Source organism: Osmerus mordax, chromosome 11, assembly GCF_038355195.1.
Source record: "Osmerus mordax isolate fOsmMor3 chromosome 11, fOsmMor3.pri, whole genome shotgun sequence".
In the NCBI taxonomy this organism is placed as follows: domain Eukaryota; kingdom Metazoa; phylum Chordata; class Actinopteri; order Osmeriformes; family Osmeridae; genus Osmerus; species Osmerus mordax.
This window is the reverse complement of record NC_090060.1, coordinates 12,934,799-12,954,871: the sequence shown is the minus strand read 5'-3', so window position 1 is coordinate 12,954,871 and position 20,073 is coordinate 12,934,799. Positions and strand designations below refer to the sequence as shown.

The 20,073-nt window shown below is 44.4% G+C and overlaps 2 protein-coding genes across 6 annotated transcripts in view; both read left to right on the top strand.

Annotated features, from left to right (window-relative positions):
* Positions 1-900, top strand: part of stard13b (StAR related lipid transfer domain containing 13b) — a 41,803-nt gene extending 40,903 nt beyond the window's left edge. For all 4 annotated transcript variants that reach the window (XM_067246107.1, XM_067246108.1, XM_067246110.1 and 1 more), the window contains one exon: positions 109-900. In XM_067246107.1, coding sequence (XP_067102208.1) covers positions 109-226 — 118 coding nt within the window. In that variant the 3' untranslated portion in view covers positions 227-900. The remainder of the gene's footprint in view (positions 1-108) is intronic.
* Positions 901-2,357: 1,457 nt separating this feature from the next.
* The window catches only part of nbeab (neurobeachin b), a 137,282-nt gene continuing 119,566 nt past the window's right edge, over positions 2,358-20,073 (top strand). For both annotated transcript variants that reach the window (XM_067245669.1, XM_067245670.1), the window contains exon 1: positions 2,358-2,624. In XM_067245669.1, the coding sequence (XP_067101770.1) occupies positions 2,358-2,624 (267 nt within the window). The remainder of the gene's footprint in view (positions 2,625-20,073) is intronic.

The window sequence follows — 20,073 nt, the reverse complement described above, 5'->3', positions numbered from 1 at the left end:
AGTAGTAAACACAACTTACTGGAGTTGCCATGGATGCGTGAGCTGTCTGACCAGTTTGGTGTAGATAGAGAGCAGATTCAGCTGACCATCCAGTGTTTTCTCTTACAGAGGGAGAACTCCAGAGTGGTATAATAAAGTGTTTGGTCACCTTTGTGCTGCTGAAGCTGCTCGAATCCGCAACTCCTTCCAGCCCCTGACTGCCCAAGGCCCTGAGACCACCATCTGACACTGCCGTCAATGCTCATTGATTCAAATGGAACTCAGGGGCTCCAGGACTGTTTCATGCTCTGACTAATGTTGCGCTTCCCTGTACTTGCACATTAACAAAGGAAGACCTCTTACAGGTGCTGGACTAAATGACCCAAAGGGGAAAGAATGATCCTGCCAATGACCCTCAGCATTATGACTTTAAGATGTTTGATGTGGCTATATATATATAATTATTGTTATTATTATCATTGTTAATATTGTCATCGTCTATGATGTCTAAGACATTCGAACCTTGAAAAGCTTCTGGGAAGCATGTATATTTTATTTGTTTAAAATGTAAAGCTATATCTTAGATATACTTTGTGTGCACTCATGCATCGGTATAAACCTGCTGTGTGTAAAGCTTGTACTGTGTATACTGTATATATAAAACAACTTAATAGGACAAGCATTATTGCTTATATTGAGTTCTAATTGCTCAAGATTATTGTTATACATATGGTACAAACCTAAGCTGGTTTTACTTTGCCTCAAAAGTGCTATTTTGGAATTGGTTTTATTTTATTTACTTTGACCTTATCTCGTAAGGTTGTGAAAATTGACTCAGGTTTGACGTGATCTTACCTGTTTTTTGGGTACTGGATGTGCTTCAGTCGTGTTATCGATAATTCAATTAAACTATAAAACATTTCTGTGTTCTTGTTTTTTAAGTGAACTAGTGAATACATTTGAAAACGATATTCGCTCAGAAAAGGAGAGAAATGTATGGAAGCAAATCATTGACATAATGTTTTGAATTTTAAAAGGCATTGAATACTTGTTGAAATTTAAACACCACTGAATTTTTTGGTTTTGAACTCACCTCTTTTCAATTTAAATATTAATTTATTTTTACGTTAATTCCAAAAATTCAAGCTTCAGAAATTCTCATAGAACAAAATTCAGGCTGCTCAAATTCGAAGGGTGAATATCATATTCAAAAATGTCAAATTGCAACATCCAGGATACCAAGGATAGGTAAGGGGGGGGGGGGGGGGCTGAATTTTACTGTTCGAATTTGAGCAACCTGAATTTCTGAACCTTGAATTTTTGGATCTGATTTTTTTTTTACATTGCAATAAATTCATATTTAATTTTAAAGAGGGGAATTCAAAACCAACACATTCGGTGGTGTTTAAATTTCAATATTAAGTATTCAAAGACTTTAAAAATTCTAAACATAATCTCACTTATTTGCTTAGACATTTTGTGCTACACATTTTTGTTCAATTATTCAGACCACAAGATGGGAGTATTTCACTACAGAATGTTTTTCTGACCTGACTGCTATTAGTAAAGAGCTGTGGCAGATATTCAAAGCAGAAACACTGAATTTTCATTAACTCCTTGGACAGTCCTTCTGTGCTGTGAGCCTGAAAAGTTACTTTAATCTGAGGCCAACCTATAGGCCTGGCTTGCTGGTCACTACATCTCGTGTATTATCTTGCAAATAAACGTCCAAAAGTAAAACCACTTCACTGAACTACACGGATAAGGCAGTAATTTAAATGTGTCCACGCAGACCAGTGTTATAATACAACCGTGACTAACTTTCTCCATAGCCTGCTCTGAACTGCAATCATCCATTTCCTCATCCTCATAGGTTTCCTGATATGAAATCAATTAAAGTTTATATGCTTGAATTATTAAGATACAAAGCAATGCAAATACATTGCATTCATTGGCATTAGCTTCAGGGGTAATCCTAGACCGTGTCCCCACAGTAGAAACACTCACCTTCCCATTGCCATATGAAGAGACGGGAGCCACTGTCACAACATCTGGCGCTCCGGACTCAAGCTCTACGCTCAGCGGCAGGGGGCGGCAACATGGCGGTAACGGAGCACAGCATACACAGGTTTACCGTTGACAGAAAACTACTGCGTGACGTCGCTGTAGCTTAAAGGAAAGGACAGCGATGATTCTAACCTCATGAAATTGTTCTCTGAAATTCAGTTTGTATGCATTCGCAACAGAGGGGTGGATGTAACTGATAAAGGCTGTCTTGTTGCTCAAGTTTTTTCGGGGTTTTGTTTTCTTCTCTCTTTTTGATGCTGTTTTGACTAGCACAGGTGACATCGAGGTAGCTGCCTTCGTTTTGGGTGGAAATGTCAGACGAGAGACCGGTGACCATGCCGGGTACAGTGTCGCTCTCGGACAGACAAACTACCTTGGGTCAAGGGCTGCAAAGAGCTACGGACTCCATTACCGGTGAAAGGATGGTGTCTGGTTTGGGTTCAGTGGTTCTACCGGCCGGTATGATCAACCCGTCGGTTCCAATCCGCAATATCAAGATGAAATTTGCTGTTCTCATCGGTCTGATCCAGGTTGGAGAGGTTACCAACAGGGATATTGTGGAGACGGTGCTGAATCTGGTAAGGAATATATTAAATATAAGCTGCCACATTAGCCCAAGCCTAGGATATTAAATAGGTCTGGAAGGTTTCTCAGTGAGCCGTATAACAAGTGGACTGACAGTAAACTAGTCCACAACTGTAGAAATGTGACCCTACTCTAGGGGTAGTAAGTAAATGTCCTTATTTCCAACTTAGGTGGCATGTAAGGTATGTCGTGGGAGCCTCAGTAAAAGGAAATCATTTGAGCCCAGATAACCACAACTGGTCAGCCCTCAGCAGGTCATGCCCTTTCCATGCTTTAATAATCTTCATGCAATAAATCACCTGTCTGTGGCACCATGTTTGGGTATAATGTTCTTTTAAACATTTGGAATATTACTTTTTTCTCAAGTGTCCTAGTTTCACTATTGACACTTGCTGTGCAACCTGTCAGCAACCCTTAGCTGTGTGTCTCTGTCATGGTATCTATCCATAATTAAGCCCTTTCTGCAGAACGCCTGAAATGTTCTCATTATGACTGCACCACAGATTAATTATAGTGTGTTGTGTCACCACAGGAAACCAAGTTGTGAGGGGGCAGCAACACTGTAGCCCTGGGCATGTAGAGGCATGTAGGTGCTTCTCTGGACCCCCTGGATATAGCTCTGCCATTTCCATGGGAACTGTGCAGAGGGAATATGACTTGCTTTTACCAAATCAGGAACTTGTTCCTCCTTGTTGTTGTTGATCTGGTAGGATTGTGCCTTGGAAGGGGGTGTGGGGGTCTGGTTATTGTTTTGTGAGGGAGAGAATAACAGAACATACTAACAACACTACGCTGTGATGCTGCTGTGTATCACCTTCAGAATCTTAACTCATTAAGAGTGGTTTTGTTATTTATCTTTCATAGGCAGTCTGGGATGAAAGCTGTAATTAAGATAACATGTCATAATGAATTTGCCGCAGTCCTCACTTAAAGGTATCTGTAATTCGTCAGGAACTGGGTGGGGTATAAATAACAAGCTGAATAAGTGTTTATTAGAGATATTATCTGACTTTATCTGGAAGGTTGCTGTCCTAGTTTGTGTCCCAGCGGTAGAGTGTCATTTGCTATGCATTTTATCTCAAACTGAAGGCCTCTTGAACCTTCTATGACATTGCACATAGCAGTTGTTAAAGAACTTTCTGTATTCATCATGAATGTTACTGGTCAGCTGATCCTTCTCTGTGGCCAGTGACACATTTTATGAAGGGCAAAGCTTCTCTTAATTAATCTGTGTTCGTAAAACTGCTAGAGATGAGGTGCAGGCCATTGAAGGATCAGATTAGAAAGTCTACAGTGCAGTAAAGAGCTGTATAGCCATACCACGTATTCTGTCGGGCTGCAACTTTGCTAACTCGCAGTCATATGCTGTGCTTAGTGCAGAAACCTTTTCTAATGAGTTGTGGATTTGCCCCCTGTTGAGGTGCATGCTTGGCTGGATTAGTAAGGCCTCTGGCTGGAAGTAAAGGTTGAATACCTTAGGTAAGCGCAAAAACACTGCCATGACTGGAACACACTGTGTTAAGCTTGTCATAATCTATGAAGATTTAGCATTTTTGGACTTTATTGTTGAGCAATGCCCCTGAACAAAGGGGAAACACACCACTCGTTTGAAAGCCACTGGCTGCCCCATGGCTTTTTGCTTTGAAATAAAATAGCAACAACAAACAATATGTTCTGACAAAATCTGTCTCAAGCTCTTCTCTGAAACTGCATTATAGAGTTTAGGATTGTTTCTCGTGACAAAAAGGTTGATCTACGGGCACCGTTCTAACTGGAGTTCAGGTTGTGATGTGGGAGGAGCCCCCCCCCCCCCCCTCCTGGTTAGTACTTCATGCTACCTGCATGTTTCATGGTGTTATTTTTTGTCAAGAGGAGATATGTTGAAGTGTTAAAAGCTGACATATTTAACAAGCCAGCATCTGCTCTTGCATCACCCTCTGTTTACACAATGCTGACAAGATTGCCTAGAAGACTCTGCGTTTGGAGGCAGAGCTGGGGAATTGGCGCATATCAATCAGAAACAGACATGCTTTATTTACCAGTAATGTCACAATGCTTGCCACAGTGATACTGGCTTCAGGGGACACTTTCCTCCTCCTGCACTGAGAAGGTTGCCTTTGTTCTTCACTGGAGATATCTAAAATTCATGTTGCCCCAGTTTCAATGGGTTTCCCAAGCATAGACTTTCTGTTATTCGTAAAAATTCATGTTTCCTGATAGCTCATTTCACTCATTCTGTTTTCCTCAGTGGACCCATGCAATGTGTGTGAAATGTGTTCTTAATGTAATATCTTTATTATTATTGTTGTACCCTCCCTAGTTATAAATAGCTATTCTCTTTGATGGTTGGAAATGAATCTGTGTAGTTCAAGACATAACATTGGAGTTGTTAACACATTTGACAGCAACAGAACATTTCAGGAAGAGCATTCCTGAAAGATTGATGTGGGGCACATTCTCTTTTATGTTAACTACACTGTTTGGACAAGAAACATCAACATCAGTAAAATCCATAGTATCACTACTAGAGGAACTAGAGTTGTGCTGCTAGTCATGGTTGAGCTCTCCACTGTGAACATCCCAGAAATGCCCTCTGCTTGCCACACAAGTACAGGGATCATTCCTGGATTGATTCCACCCCCAGCCCCGCCCATATACCATCCCAAGCCCTGGCCCCAGCCCTAGCCCATACACCAGTGCTAGTCCATTGTTTTACATCCATTCTTTAAAATGAAAGCAATCCACAATCCATTCTTGAAAGCACCTCATCTTAAGCTGGCAGGACTCTATATTATCTTATTTTCCAGAAGAGTTTAAAGCCGCCATCCCCGTGGGGTGCCATGCAGAGTGTATTTGTACCTCACACGGGAGATCGCTGAAAGCCAGCCAATTTCCCCAGCAGCAGCCTTCCTGATCTGTTCATTGATAATCTGGTGATGGTATTCATGGAAAAGTTTCAATTCTGACTTTTGTACTTTAGAAATGTGTGTGCTTTAAAGGATGCTGCCTAATACAATGTGGAATGTTGGTGTGATTTGAATAATTGTTTTGGCATCTCCATCAGGTGTCTAACCCTATTGGGAAACACTACTCTGGATCATTCCACAAAAAGCTACTAAATGACCAAAGGGAATTATGAAAGGGAAATGCCACAAACCATCCATTTTCTCTCTCCTTTCCTCCCTGTCTCCCCTCCAACCCTCTGCTTGCTCGCTCGCTCATGCATGGTAACCCTGGAGAGATCCTGATGGTGCATTATCTGGGGGCTGCATACAGTACATTTAGAATGAGGATTCTCCCGATCTCAGCTCCCTGTTCACCAGGGCCCCTTCTGGAGGTTGTCTGGGTAGAGAAGGGAAGTGGGGAAGGTAGAGAGGCACGGGTGGGGAGGTCTGGTAAACTGCAAAAAGACTGTACACATGACAGCCTTCAGCTAGGCCTATACTCTGTAGCTCAGTAGCTCTGTCACGGCCAATACAAACACCAATCACAATGTATTTATGTGGTACAACAGGTAGGATGTTAAAGGGGAATTAGGGGAATGCTACACCAGTATTTTAATAACTTACGACATATACGCAAATCTACAAGATTTGAACCTGTCAGTATTGTGTTGTCTGGGACTCAGCTTGGGAGGCTGTGGTAACTCAGTTTCTCAGTCTCTGCTATGAAACCCTTTGCCTTTTTTTAAAGGTTAATGTAATCCATTTCTCAGATGTTTATATTTATTACCCCAATCCAGCCGGGTTGTTTTTCCATTTCCTGCAGATCCTGAACCATGACATTCTGTGATTCTGGGATCTGAACCATGACATTCTGTGATGCTGGGATCTGAACCATGACATTCTGTGATGCTGGGATCTGAACCTGTCTTTATGTGGCTGAAGTGACAGACAGAACAAAGGTCCCACTGGAAATTATGTGGTTGGATTTCAATAACATTGTCAGAATTATGAATGAAGATGCCAATTGTTTTTGTGGTTCTCTATCCCCAGAGTTACATTCAAATGTTGTTTTTAAAAGGACTTCTTCATATTTACGCTGTTTACATTTTTGATTGGAATCAAATGACTATGTTTGAATTTGACCTACTGCAGGTTTAGTAATGTTTGTTGTGGAACATCAAGCTTGCTTTTTTAAGTGCCATTGTATTCCTGCTTGCCTCCAACTCAGTTAAAGTTTCTCGTACATATATTTATGAAAGACTAATGGACGTGATCGCTCATATAGTTTAATTATATAAAGTTCACATGGCAGATTGTCATCTCGTCATTATTTATCTCTGTGCCAGTGTTGGTCTGTAACCAGGGGATACATCCCTGAATATGGCAGCAATAATGCTCCATAATGTCGTACAATCAGTCACATGGAGATTTCTTTCTTGCTTTTCACCCCTCATGGTATCGATTATTTTGGCAGTTTCCAAAAGTGCTCTAAATATCTCAGACGTAAACACAATTATTCAGTCTTTGGAGAAACATAAATATATTCTTCTCCAGTTCAATGCATTTGATGATGGAGTCATAGTCTACTTCATGGATTGGTAAAGATTGCTTTCATTGTGAGGATGATTCTTCCTATTGACTACTGGTCTTCTAGCACTGACAAAGGAAATACATAAAGGAAACTGTGAGGCCTGTTATCTATCTCAAGGTCATAGTGACAGCCCCAGGTGGCTGGGATTCAAGCCCCCAAGCCAGGATTTTGGTCGAGCAGCTTTGCTCTGATCATGATTGGGTATGGTTGTATTCACTTTGTGGTAATTAGCAGACTGTGTGACAGATTGGTTGGAGCAGGGCCCTCTTTGTTACAGAGCTGTGTGGATCAATAGGACGTATGACAGGAGTGCTCGACATGGCTGGATGGCTTGGTGGAGAGGTTTCTTCTCGGGGGGGGGGGGGGGGGGGGGGTTCTGTTTTGGTCAGGTGAGTACAAATGTGCTGGGTCTGTGATGGTGTTCCTGCCTCTCTGGGTCTGTGATGGTGTTCCTTCCTCTCTGGCTCTGTGATGGTGTTCCTTCCTCTGCTCCTTGTAGAGGCATGCCTGAAGTGGCAGCGGGCCAGCATATCTAATGCAGTGCTCCGTTGACTTTGGAGGAACTGCAGCAGGTTCTTCAGACTGGAGGGAATGTTTATGTGTGCCAGCAGAAAGACTGAGATGTTTAGGTTCTGTTCTGGTTTCGATTCAGCGAGGTTCAGGTTCAGCTATATTCAGGCCATGTCTGCCTCCCTTTACAACAGAAGCAGACCAGGCCATACCTGCTGACAGCAAGATGGGTTTCAAATGGAGTGCTTGTCAAACATAATCATAGCCATGCGGTGCTTCGTGCCTAACACCTTCGTTGTCTAAACAGATGAGCTTGGTGATGTTTAGACTTTTCTTCAATGTAAACCTCATCCTTTTCACAGGCAGTCTATTTTTAGAGCCGTCTTAAAACACCAGAGGCCTCAACAATATTCTGCGTTCTATCAAAGTAAAGTGTGTTGTGGATCTCGTCTTCTTTTGTCACAGGAGTTCAGTCCCCCAGACACTGTGTCTGTCTGGACTGGAGGCTGAGTACTTTACTCCTGGACATGTTTCATCTGCCTGATGTGTTGATAGCCAAATTACTGAGTCTCTGTGAGATCAGGGTTGTCCTCAGGGCCTAGCCGGGTTTTCAGAGTTTTTGCTTTGTGCTTTTATGTTTCATGTTGACATTTCATACCTATATGCTACTGGCCAGGTCTTTCTTGAAAATATGTTTCTAGTCTAACCAGGTCAAAACTCCAACCTTTAATTAAACAGATCTCAAAAACCTCAGTATCCAAAATCACAGCTGACTAATCTTTTGCTAATCCTCACAACCGCTTGCACAGCCTCTGGAAGAGGTCTTTGGATTGCAGTGCCTGTTGTCTGTGAATTGTGCCTGAAATGCCAACGGGATATCAATTTGACAGGTGGAACTGTTTGAGGCTGGTTAGCTAGCGGAGGGAATGAGCAGCATTCTGAAACCAGCACCGCTGAGGGATGAAGGGAGTTGTGTGTGCCTTCGCCATATAATCAGAACTATCATCTGCTGTCTGTGTGAGAGGAAAGCATTTGACTTCTGAGAGGTCAGAGGAGCCTATACATAAATGATTTCTTGCATCCAATTGAGGAGAGCATAATTCTGGAAGCGTAGATTGTTTTGAGAATCGTTTAATATTTAATATCACAAAACTGCCACAGTCTAACCCAGGTCAGTGTGAATAAAAGGACGGTGTTGTAAAGGATGCCTGACTATGTACAGTATGTGCAGGTACTTAAGGAGTGCTCTTTTGATTAGAGTTACAGTAGCTTCCTCTGCTGCAAAGAGATACATTCAACATCTCTTATGCAACAACATCTGGTCATGTGAGTAGCTGGATTATCAAAATCCGCTTGAAATGTGTGTGTTTTGATATCTGTTCTCTTGGCCGTGTTGATCAGTTTGGTTTCCAAGAGTTCCCTCCTGGGGTCCATCCTGGGCTGTTATCACAGGAAGCAGCAGTCTAGTATGAGCAGCTGCTTTCACAATCCTTTGTTTGTCTCTTATTGTCCATGTCTTGTGAGCCTCCTGATGATCATCTGTGTGGATGTGGAAGTCAAGGCTGTGAAAGGCAGCACGGTCATGGTGCCTGGGGGGTCAAATACAGCAGAGGCTTCACTCCTTGAAAACCTGTCGTTCCACAGGCCTTTGCTCCACAGCCAGCACTATGGTCTCAGGTCTAGAGCTCGTTCTTTTACACAGTGAAGTGTAATACCAGCCAGCGAGTGAGCAATGGGGGATTTCAGCTACCTGCCGTCACACTTGTTTTCCTGCTGGACCAGTGTTCTGCAGCTAGTTTATGAGATTGAGTGTGACCTGCGATATGGAGGTCATCTTGACCGTGTCACAGAGGCAGGGAGGGAAGCAATGAAAGAAGCAGGGGAGGAGGGAGAGAGGGGAGTGAAGAAGAGGGCATAAGAGGAGGGAGAAGATTACAGCATTACAGTGATACATGGATATTGTTTTCAGTTAGTGAGCTTGTTCAGCCTTCTGGTTTCAAGAATCAAAAAATTCATAGCATATAGTATATTACTGAACTGGAATAATTATGTTAAAATATATCAATAATTCATATTCGAATGCTTGCAACATTTGCCAAAAAACATTAATCTGTCTTCCAGTGGAAACAAATTCTACAACTAAGTGTAAAATACAATTTTAATGACTGAGGCTCACTGCCATTTTCAGATGGACGTAGATTGTTCTGAATTAGAATAAAATTACCATTGAATTACTTTTTGCTACCTGTGTGTGCAGAGGTGTGCTGAATTGCATTTTTTTTATTGTGAAGACATGTTCAGCTTTACAGTGTGCTCATGAAATGATGGTGAATTATGAATGAAAGAGATGTGTAGGGAACCTTCATTCGTTCCCCTGGGTCGCCCCCCTGCTGCATCGTTCCTCTAATTATCCCATCAGACAGACTGTTGCCCTTTGACTTTGTACATGGCTGGATCTCCCCGTCTGGACACCATACACTGGATAATTCAGTCACATCATGATTCAGGCTGCACCCTGGATATTTCGTAGCCCCTCACATTCACACTGCATGACAGTGTGAATGTGAGGGGTCCAAATAAGAAGTTGTCAGCTGTCTGCCTGGGAGTGAGTCCGAGAACAGAGTTGTGTGTGTAAACCAGGCCAGAGTCCAGCACACGGTCAGCCTGGACCCTTGACCTCGGACATCTGGACACCAGTGGGGCTGTTCCCCTCTACTTGCAAGCCCTTTCTAACAGGTCACCTTTCTCTGCCTCTCGTTTGTCCCACCGTGTCAACTGTGCCTCTCACCGTCATCTTTGATTGATGCATTTCAAGGTTGCTTTTCTTACCTGCTGTTGCTTTTGAGGCGCGGGTGATGAAGAGGACCTCCTGTTGTGCTCGCCTTTGTCAGCTCTGTCAGTAGTCCTCATCTATGTGTCACTGCCATCTGGAGGGCTGTTCCCCTGCCCAGCCCTCACACAGCACAGGCGCTAATTAGCAAACTTCCAAATAGTCAGGGTAAGGCAGCGTTGTCAGACACCAGGAGGCTGTGGTTCACCTGCATACAGATCCACATAGTACTCCATCCCTTGGAGGAGGGGTCTAGTACGATGTTATGTTCTCCACTGTGCTCACCAACACGGTGGACTCTCTCCGTCTGCAATGGATGCTGGAAGCTGATGCATGGTGTTTCCTATTCGGGTTCCTGTCTGGGATCCTGTCTGCCAATGATGTAACCATAAACCCTAACGCTACCCTAACATCTCATGCGAGTGTAGCATTGATGTTTCATATCCCTTGGTTATCGTGTGTGTGTGTGTGTGTGTGCCTGTGCCTGTGGAGGGGATCAGTACAGACTGTAGCCCCACAGAGAGCAACAGAAGGTTCAGCTACATGAAGTTACTGATATTAAGGCTGACAAGCTGTGTTGATGCAAGTAATTACATTGCGGATCAAATAAGACCATAATAGAGCCATCAATCAATGTGGGCTGGCGATAACATCACACACGTATGCACACACATACGCGCACAAACACGCATACACAAACACACACACACATTGCTGGTTACTCAAATTGGATACTTATAGGCAATGATTTCACATGGTTTAAACCATTTCTTTAATGGAAGACCTTTTCCATTTCAGTCAAATCAGTTTAGAGTATCTCAGTGATCCCTAGTGCCTGTTTTGAACTTAACCCCTTTCTCAATCATGGAATTCAACCAGGTCTCATAAATCTGAAATAGCTTTTACTTTTGATTGGTTTCCTTACGTTAGTCCTCTCCAGTCCTTCACCAAGGGATTTGGGTTGCAGCATTTTCCTAGACATGTTTTCCTACTGTATTCCATTTCAGACATGGGGCATCCAGCAACGAGAGATAACAATACAGCACTTCAACTCTGTTGTAGCGAGTGAAAGGGTGAACCTAACGCGCACAGTTGTGGGTTTGATAAGGGAACATGTTCTGAGCTGGGGATCTTCACAGCGGACAGCTTTCTCGCAGAGTTTGTCACAACACAGTGTTCATGGCAAGTGGGTGGATGCACACAACCTGTCAACCGTTGTCACAACGTGTGGGTCTGCGCGTCTGGATGTGTGCTTTTGTGCTCACCTTTGTGTATTTGTGTACGGCCCCGTGTGCACGGGGAGGAGGGCATGTTTCTCGCCTGTTTTTCTCAATAAAGAACTCAGCACCAGCTGCAATTATGACTTCTCTTTCTTCTCCAGCATGAACATGACAGTCAGGAATGTCTGCGAAGGGGCAGTGCTCAGCCCCTGATTCTTCTCTGACCTGGCAAACTGAGTTCCCTCTGTGAGTCCGAGATATATTCACCCTGATTGAAATGTGCTACTGCCAGGTCCTATGAAGGTCGGCCAGCAGCGGAGGATCTCAAAGCGACGACGCAGTGAGACCCAGCTGGGCTTCTTGAACAGAGCTACATGAGCGGAGCAAAATCCCCTATCAAGTTATGTATATATTCACAAAGAAACCAGACATCTTCCCTGTGCTGGAGCTGCATCACTTAAGAAAATGAGATCCCCGGGGGGGTGAAGGTTGCAGTGATGTAACATAAGATGCATAACTTGTACTCGTTGGTGCGATGTAGTGGTGCAGTAGTGATGGCGTTTGTGGTGTTCTGTTACAGACCAGCTCTACTCACGTTGCTGTCTTTAGACAAGGTCACTAAGATCAAGCGGTGCATGTGGGCTCTGGTGAGGCCAGAAGGGCCCTTTGTCTCTGGGTAATGAGCATGATGTGGCTGGGACAGACAGGCCAGGCAGGTGGGAAGGCAGGGAGTAATTACACTCACAGGCCAGGGGAGACAGTTACAGCTACAGGGGAACAGGGTTTCTGGAGAGTGGGCAGAATGGAATACTGGCAGGGGGGGGGGGGGGTCTGGAGGAGTGGGGAAGGGGTGAGTGGAGCAGGTGTTAGCCCTAAGGGGCACTTTAGGGCAAGAGCAGGCTAAAGAGAAAGTTGTGGAAAGTGCATTAGCATTGTAAGCCTGAAAAGGAAACACGAGTGTTTGGGAAAGTGATGACCAAGAGGACTGGCAGCATGCTGAAGGCTGGAACACGGGCCTGGCTCGTCTTCACTATTGGCAGGGTTTGTGAGAACGCGGCACCCTATCATCCCAACACAGACCCTGTGGAACATATCCCAGCTCTGTGTCACTGCCGCACCTCATTGTGTGAACATATCTGACTGGATTACCAAAGCTGCGGCTGGGCGATCGACATTTGTGGATGGACATCATAGCCATGACTGCTGCTGCCTCTGTGATACGTTTGAGGAGAGAGGAGCAGATGAGTCTCTGATGTTCCCCCAGCATGTCTGCCTAGCCCTGCTACAGCCTCCTCCCTGCTCTCCCTGCCACACAGCTCTGCTGGGTTGCCTTTGTTGTGATGGCATGAAAGGCTTCCTACAGCCCCATCAAACAGGAGCTGTGAGGGCCTACTTAACCCCTGCCTCGTCCCTATCCAGGGATGCTGGAGTTGAATGAGGCCATAATGATTCTCTCCTCCAAGACGGGCAGCCTGGTGAGTGAGTTTGGTGATTCCAATCCCAGGAATTCAGGAAGGACCAGGGTGGCTCAAGGGGGGTCTGGGTGGCCCATGGTGGTCAGGTTTGGATGGAGACCAGGAGCCAGAGCAGACAGATTCAGGGAGGTCCTATCCTGTCATGTGACATCTTGTCATGTGAGTATTCGGAGGGACAAAGCCATCTTGGGGGGTCTTTGGTGGGGTCCTTGGGGGTCTTTGCATGTGGGGGATGAGAGGAATGGGAGTGCGTCCTTGGGCGGTCTTTGTTAAAGTTGTCCCTGTTTGGTGAAGCTTAATACTAAATCCCATATTAAGCAGATTGCGTGTGCCAGGGTTGAGAAAAGCCAGTTAACCTGTGGAATTAGGCCCACTTTCACTGTGGGACATCAACCTTGATTCCCCCAAACTCTTAATCTTGTTATAAAGTCTCCCTCTTTTCAATTTCCTTTTAACATTCCAGTTTATCACTAATTACATGGTAGTCAGTGAGGTGAATATCACATCAGCTCATCCTTTCAGCTTGAGCACTGGAACAGTCTGTCACAGTGAACACAGAGACAGCCTGCTGAGTGTGCTCACAGGCTGCAAGCTTCACCTCTCTGAGCTGGGATCTCCAGCGTGTGATGTCTAACCCATGGAAGATGCTTGATAGTGCATGTAAATAGAAATTATATGAAAGTTAAGGAGGATTAGTGTGGATTTAAAAGCACATAGCCAAGGATGGGGGGTGTGGGGGTTGTGAGGGTGGAGGGGGAGTAGGTGCAGAGGAAAGCCCCCCCCCCATCAGTAGGTAGTAGAGTGGGAGCTGAAGAGAGGAAGAGGGAAAGATAGACTTGTTTTGAAATCTGCAGTATTCTGCAGCTTTATGGTAACTAAATGGAAAGACATTTTAATTCTTTGTTTGACTTTGTTAAGTGTGAGATAAAGGATTTAAGTGGTTATGGAGAAAAAGGAACCCAGGCTAGTGGAAAGATTAAAGAAAAATGTAATGGGCAAGATTATAGTGAGCATTGGCCTTTATACTGTAAATGTTGATGTCAAATCATGACAGATTCATGATTTGACATTTAATGTGACTGAACTGAAGGTAGTTCAGTAGATGGATAGGAAGTGTAGTATTTTTTATTGAACTCAGAAGTTTACAATGTATTAGCTAACCCAAGTATCAAGACCACCCAGAGTGCCTTTCATTGTGTGGTTGGGGTGTGTGTTTGTGTGTGTGTGTGTGTGTGGGGGGGGGGGGGGTCATGTGATATTACTGGTTTGCTATCACACAGATGGTACAGGAAATTTGTATGCTTCTGTTGCCTCGGTTCTCTTTCAGTATTGAGATTGTGGGTTTCTGAAAGATTGCTCTAGTGCTATCTTGATCACTGTCCTGGATAGAATTGATGGTTTTCAAATCAAGTCGTTATCTGTGTACAATGCAATATTGGGCAGTTGTGAAACCATCTACCATCGTATGATGCAATCTGCAATGCTATATGTACGTTCACCTGTACATCTATCAATATGTGTGTTGTGTGATTAAGCAGACAGAAGTGGATGATGACTTGTTATAATGGCAGGCTTAAGGGCTCATGAATGGAGAATGGCTTTTGGATGAAGCTGCTTTGTGTTGTCGCATCCATTTACTGTTCTCCTGCCGGCAGCCGTGTGACCAGCATACTGATCACATGCTACCCAGGCAGAGCCTGGTCAGAGTGTGGTCAAAGCGTGGTCAGGGTGTGTTCAGAGGGTGGTCCCAGCGTGGTCACAGTGTGGTTACAGTATGGTCACTGTGTGGTCAGAGTGTAATTAGAGCGTGGTCACAGTGTGATGAGTGTGAACATTTAATCAGGTGTTGTGCTGTGGTGTCGGGTACTAGTTTTGGGTCTGCATTGCAGTGCACTATTCTCTGTTTATCACTGTTACTAGCAACACAAGACCTTCTTCCTCTCTTTCCTTCTCACTTTCTCTCTCTCAATCGTCTCAGTGTGTTGTTTAAGGACTTTCACTGCCCTAGTGACTGTGAGTGTATGTCTCTCTCTCTACCTCTAGTCACTATCTCGCTCTGAGATCATCTCTAGAGAGAGCCCAGCGGCTTACCGCACTGATTTATGGGCAAGGCTCCTCGCTTTATGTGAAGCATCAGGACAGCATATGTTCTCAGCCCAGAGCATGCAGTGGAAGTGGAAGGGAGTGGTGTGTCGCAGCATCACAAAGTTCCTCATCTCTACTCTTCTGTTAATATTCGTCCCTGAGTTCCCCATTTCTACTCTCCTATAGAATATTCATCCCAGAGTTCCCCATCTTGAGTATACGTTCCCCACCTCTCACTCTCCTACACAACATCAGCTAATGTCTGAAATAGGAGTGTAGTTTCACCCAAATCTCCAGGTTAGTGGGGTTAATGTCCGACACCTTTTATCATATATGTGTTGAAAGGAATTAAAAAGGTGAGTCAGAGTGAGATTCATTTCTATGAGAGATCTGTCCTTTCTCATGTGGTATTATATCACCTGGACTGCATCCACCATGGTGAACTAGGCCAAATGCTGCACTGCAGAGTATTTTCAAGGTGACTGGCTAACAGCATGGTTTCCAAAGTTGGCTGTCAAGTTTTAGTTATGCTAAACGTTAAAAAGTAGTCCATTTGTTACCAGAGCGTGAAAGCAAACAAGGAAAGAGTGAGGCTTCAGCTCTTAACCTTCACAATCTGACTACAGAAGACCCCCTCTTCCCCCTATGTGCCCCCTGGTGTATACTGTAGTACCCCCCTTTCTCTCCTCGTGCCACTGCTGTTTGGTCATCATAGTACTTATCAGACTCCTGATGTGCCAGTAGTGGGAAAGATCAATCTGTCTGAAAAAAAGTCTAGCTCTGCACAACCTTTTCTCAATAAGGTGCTACAGTAATACTTAATCTGTATGAAGATTAAGACTTTTTGTATAGCATTTGTTTTACTTCTCTTTGACGTGGCATTTTCACTGATGATTATGTTGGAAGAAGCTGTGGTTTGGTTTAGTTTGTGTCTTTGTGCAACACCCCCTAAGAAAGGTCATGTTTCTGCTTCTGTAGTCAACCATGTACAAACCCTAAGTATAATTAATTTTTGCATCACTCTACATTTACATTTAGTCATTTAGCAGACGCTCTTATCCAGAGCGACTTACAGTAAGTACAGGGACATTCCCCCGAGGCAAGTAGGGTGAAGTGCCTTGCCCAAGGACACAACGTCAGTTGGCATGACCGGGAATCGAACTGGCAACCTTCGGATTACTAGCCCGACTCCCTCACCGCTCAGCCAACTGACTCTACTCAGAGGGAAGCTATTTTTATATTGTGTAATATTTATTTTAAGAAGATATTTTAAGTTGTTGCAGGTAAGCTGGGGGCCACAGTGACATACTGTAGCATTCTGATCATGCAGCTGAAATGGTAAGTGTGTCCCTGATCCTGTATGTTATAGCACAGCACCAGACACTATGTCTGTTAACTCTAGAATATCCTCTCTTCACAACAGGTGCCATATCTGTAGACATTGAAGGCATTTCCATTCTCTAAGCAGCTAGTTTACCAAAACTGTTAGGCGATTGTTTCCTGTTGTCTTCCTGTTATTGGCAAGTAGGAGGAGTCAGTGGGAGTAGAGGCGTGTGGACGTAGCCCTCGGCCTCGCAAGGGTCCTTAAGTGGGATGGAAATGAGGGCATCCTCTCTCGTTGGAGATGAGATCCTTGCTGCCATGACTACGTGGCTGTCCTGCCGTTTGTCCGCTGGCAGACTGGTCCCCTCGTTCTCTCTGATCTGCAGCGTCGCTCTGCCACACTTCCTGGTTTATTCCTCTCGCATGACAGCCTCCTGCAAGATTGCTTTTTAATTTTCTCTCTTTCCCCCTGGAGTAGCTACCCTGGCTCCTGTGTGACAGATCCAGGCATTCGAAGGCAGAGGCAGGGGTTCAGAGAGGTGCAGCCACAGCGCAGAGAATAGGACACCTTTGCAACGGTCTCAGCGGGGGGGGGGGGGGATGGGACGGGTGGAAGTACCTAGGTATGAGGAGGAGTTCATGTTCCCCCTGCTGGACTGGGCCTCTCTCCTGCAGAGACTCACCTCACACGCTGTGGACAAGGTTAGCTAAAACGGTGTAATTAATTGGCGGAATTGAACAAAAGCAAAGTGGTCTCTTACGCTCTACTAAAGTGCCCTGTTAAAAAAGACAGCCAGGATTATTGGGCTTTGATCTTTACTAAATACAGTAAGTCGTTTTTATCAGCCTCGTGCTTTTATGTTGGTAACTGGCCTCTGATGAAAGGACAGGCTGTTCACTGGCTTTCCAACATGACAGTGCTGTGCATCGAATATGAGGGCAGATGGAGGAGTAGATTTGAGATGCTATACGTAGGCCTTTTTCAGGTGCATGTTAATTCTCACACAGGAGACGGTTGTTCGCTGAAGCCCTGCTGTCCTGGGGAGATGCTGGTCCACACTGAATGAGATCCCAGCAGTGTCAGTGCGGGAGGGGAGGAGCTGTCCATAGTGCTGAAACCTGGGAAGGACACGAGGAAGGCTGTGTCTGGGTACAGACTGAGACAGCCGCTCCGTCACTGCATTGTGTATAGCTCTCTTATAAGCCCCAGTGCTGTGTTGCTGCGCCTGCATAGTAAGGTGTGCTCTCTCAACTTCTGTTCAGTTTATCCCACAATCAGCCGGGAATTTTAGGAGGCTTTAGTGTCATCAAAGCCAGTAAATCCTCTCTATTCAAATCAGATGGAATCCTATGCTTTTGTTTTATTTGAATCATGCGCATTCGTAAACCGCCTGCCTGAAGACCATGTGATTCAGTTTGGGTTAGGGTTAGATAAATAGTGTACCATAGTCTGGGCCTTTTGGGGTTTGCCATACTTCATTTTCTTGTGATTTATTAGCGTTGGTAGAGGGTGACGATTCCCCCACTCTCCCTGGTTGGGCCATTGGTATTCGGAACATGCTGCTCTGCTGCAGCGAGGAACTGTTCTCTTCCTCTTAAATACACCATAAATTGCTTTCTTGAACTTGCAAAGGGACTACTGATTTGATAAAAGATATAACTTTCAGTTTCAATTCAAACAATTGCTGCAACAGAATATGTTCAAAACAACACTCCAGGTTTGTTTACATTTAGTCATTTAGCAGACGCTCTTATCCAGAGCGACTTGGAATGACAGAGCTCCATGAGAGTTACCATCAAAACTGTAGAAAGAGAAGGGGTCTGAAGACTTTCTCTGACCCCCTCTGCCTGTGTCGGGGGCTTCTGATGCCCGTGTCTGGGGCATCTGCTGCCCGTGTCTGGGGCTTCTGCTTCCTGTGTCTGGGGCTTCTGCTTCCTGTGTCTGGGGCTTCTGCTTCCTGTGTCTGGGGCTTCTGCTGCCTGTGTCTGGGGCTTCTGCTTCCTGTGTCTGGGGCTTCTGCTGCCTGTGTCTGGGGCTATCTCATTATGGTTCTGCTGGGTTGTCGGATGTCTCACACCACAAGGTCATCCCTTGCCACGGGTCCCCGCCCACATGGCTTTCCTGAATGAGAATCAGAACCCACCACACACACACACACACACCAATACAGTCCTCTTTGCCATCTAGTCTTTGTCTCTTAGTTCTCAGTTTGTAGATATAGCATAACGTTTTCAGGATTAAACAGCTCCTGCGAAGCATAATGATGTGATCTCACCTCCACCATCACAGCGGTATCTCATGTTGTTGAGACAATGTTGATTCCATTTACATCATTACGAGTGTTGAATAATGTTGTTATGTATGTGGTAGGTTTCAGACTTAACTCTCTCCAGGATGAGCATGTAGTCAGTCACACACCCTGCCACAACTAAGTACATAGTATGTCATTATTGGAGAGCCACCTCATGAAATGAAAGCTGTCTAGGTATTTCACCTAGCAGGCCAAACAGAAATGCTGTGTAATCCTGTGATTGTACTGACAGACATCCTGCTCTAATCCCACACAACACATTGTAGGTATGAGTCCCTTGTCAGTAGCCTGGGGAGCATTAGAGCCTCACACATACTCTTACATGCACTGTCACACACACTCTCACACACACACATCTCCAAGCAGCCCCCTATGAGGTGTGTAATTGGGCTGAGGCAGGTGTTAATGAAAATGATACTGCATGCTGGGAAGCCTGCCAAATATTCTTAGAATAATATAATATTCTTATATTTAATACAAGAGATGTATAGTTGAAGGAGTATTATTCTCAAACACCTGTACTGTATGTTACACCATCGACATCACTGCAGAGACAGCTTGGGTTGATCTTTCACGCATTGTTGGGAGTTGCATTGAAGAAGAGAGATGCTAAAATCTCTACCAGTCCGACAGACATGGCACCTGATGTATCTATCCAGACTGTTGTTCTCCTGTTGCTCAATCACAGTCTAGTCACATGATGGGAGTTAGCCTGTAATTCCTATCACATTGTCCTTATTTCTCTGGGTGCTTACTGGCAAGCTTAAACTAAGCTCTTCAAACTGAATCAAACATACTCGATTGTTTTTGACTTCCTGTTTACATTCTGTCAATACAAACGACAGTAAACAAAATCTTCCAGGTATAACACGGCCGCTGTACCTTATTACAACAAGTATCTAACGAAGTTCTAACAAAGTTACAGTGAAATAATTGTTTACACAACCAGCATTACTTTACTCTGTAGTTTAGATTATTGGTTATAGACCACTGGCTACGGTGAAGGTGAACTGGTTACAGCTAGCGTGATAGTTCCTGGTTATAATAGTAACAGCTGACCGGATAGTAACATGAGAGAATAGCTTCTCTTCAGAATGTATTGTGGATGTCATAACAACTGTACATTGTTTGATTGTACAGTGCTTTGTAGG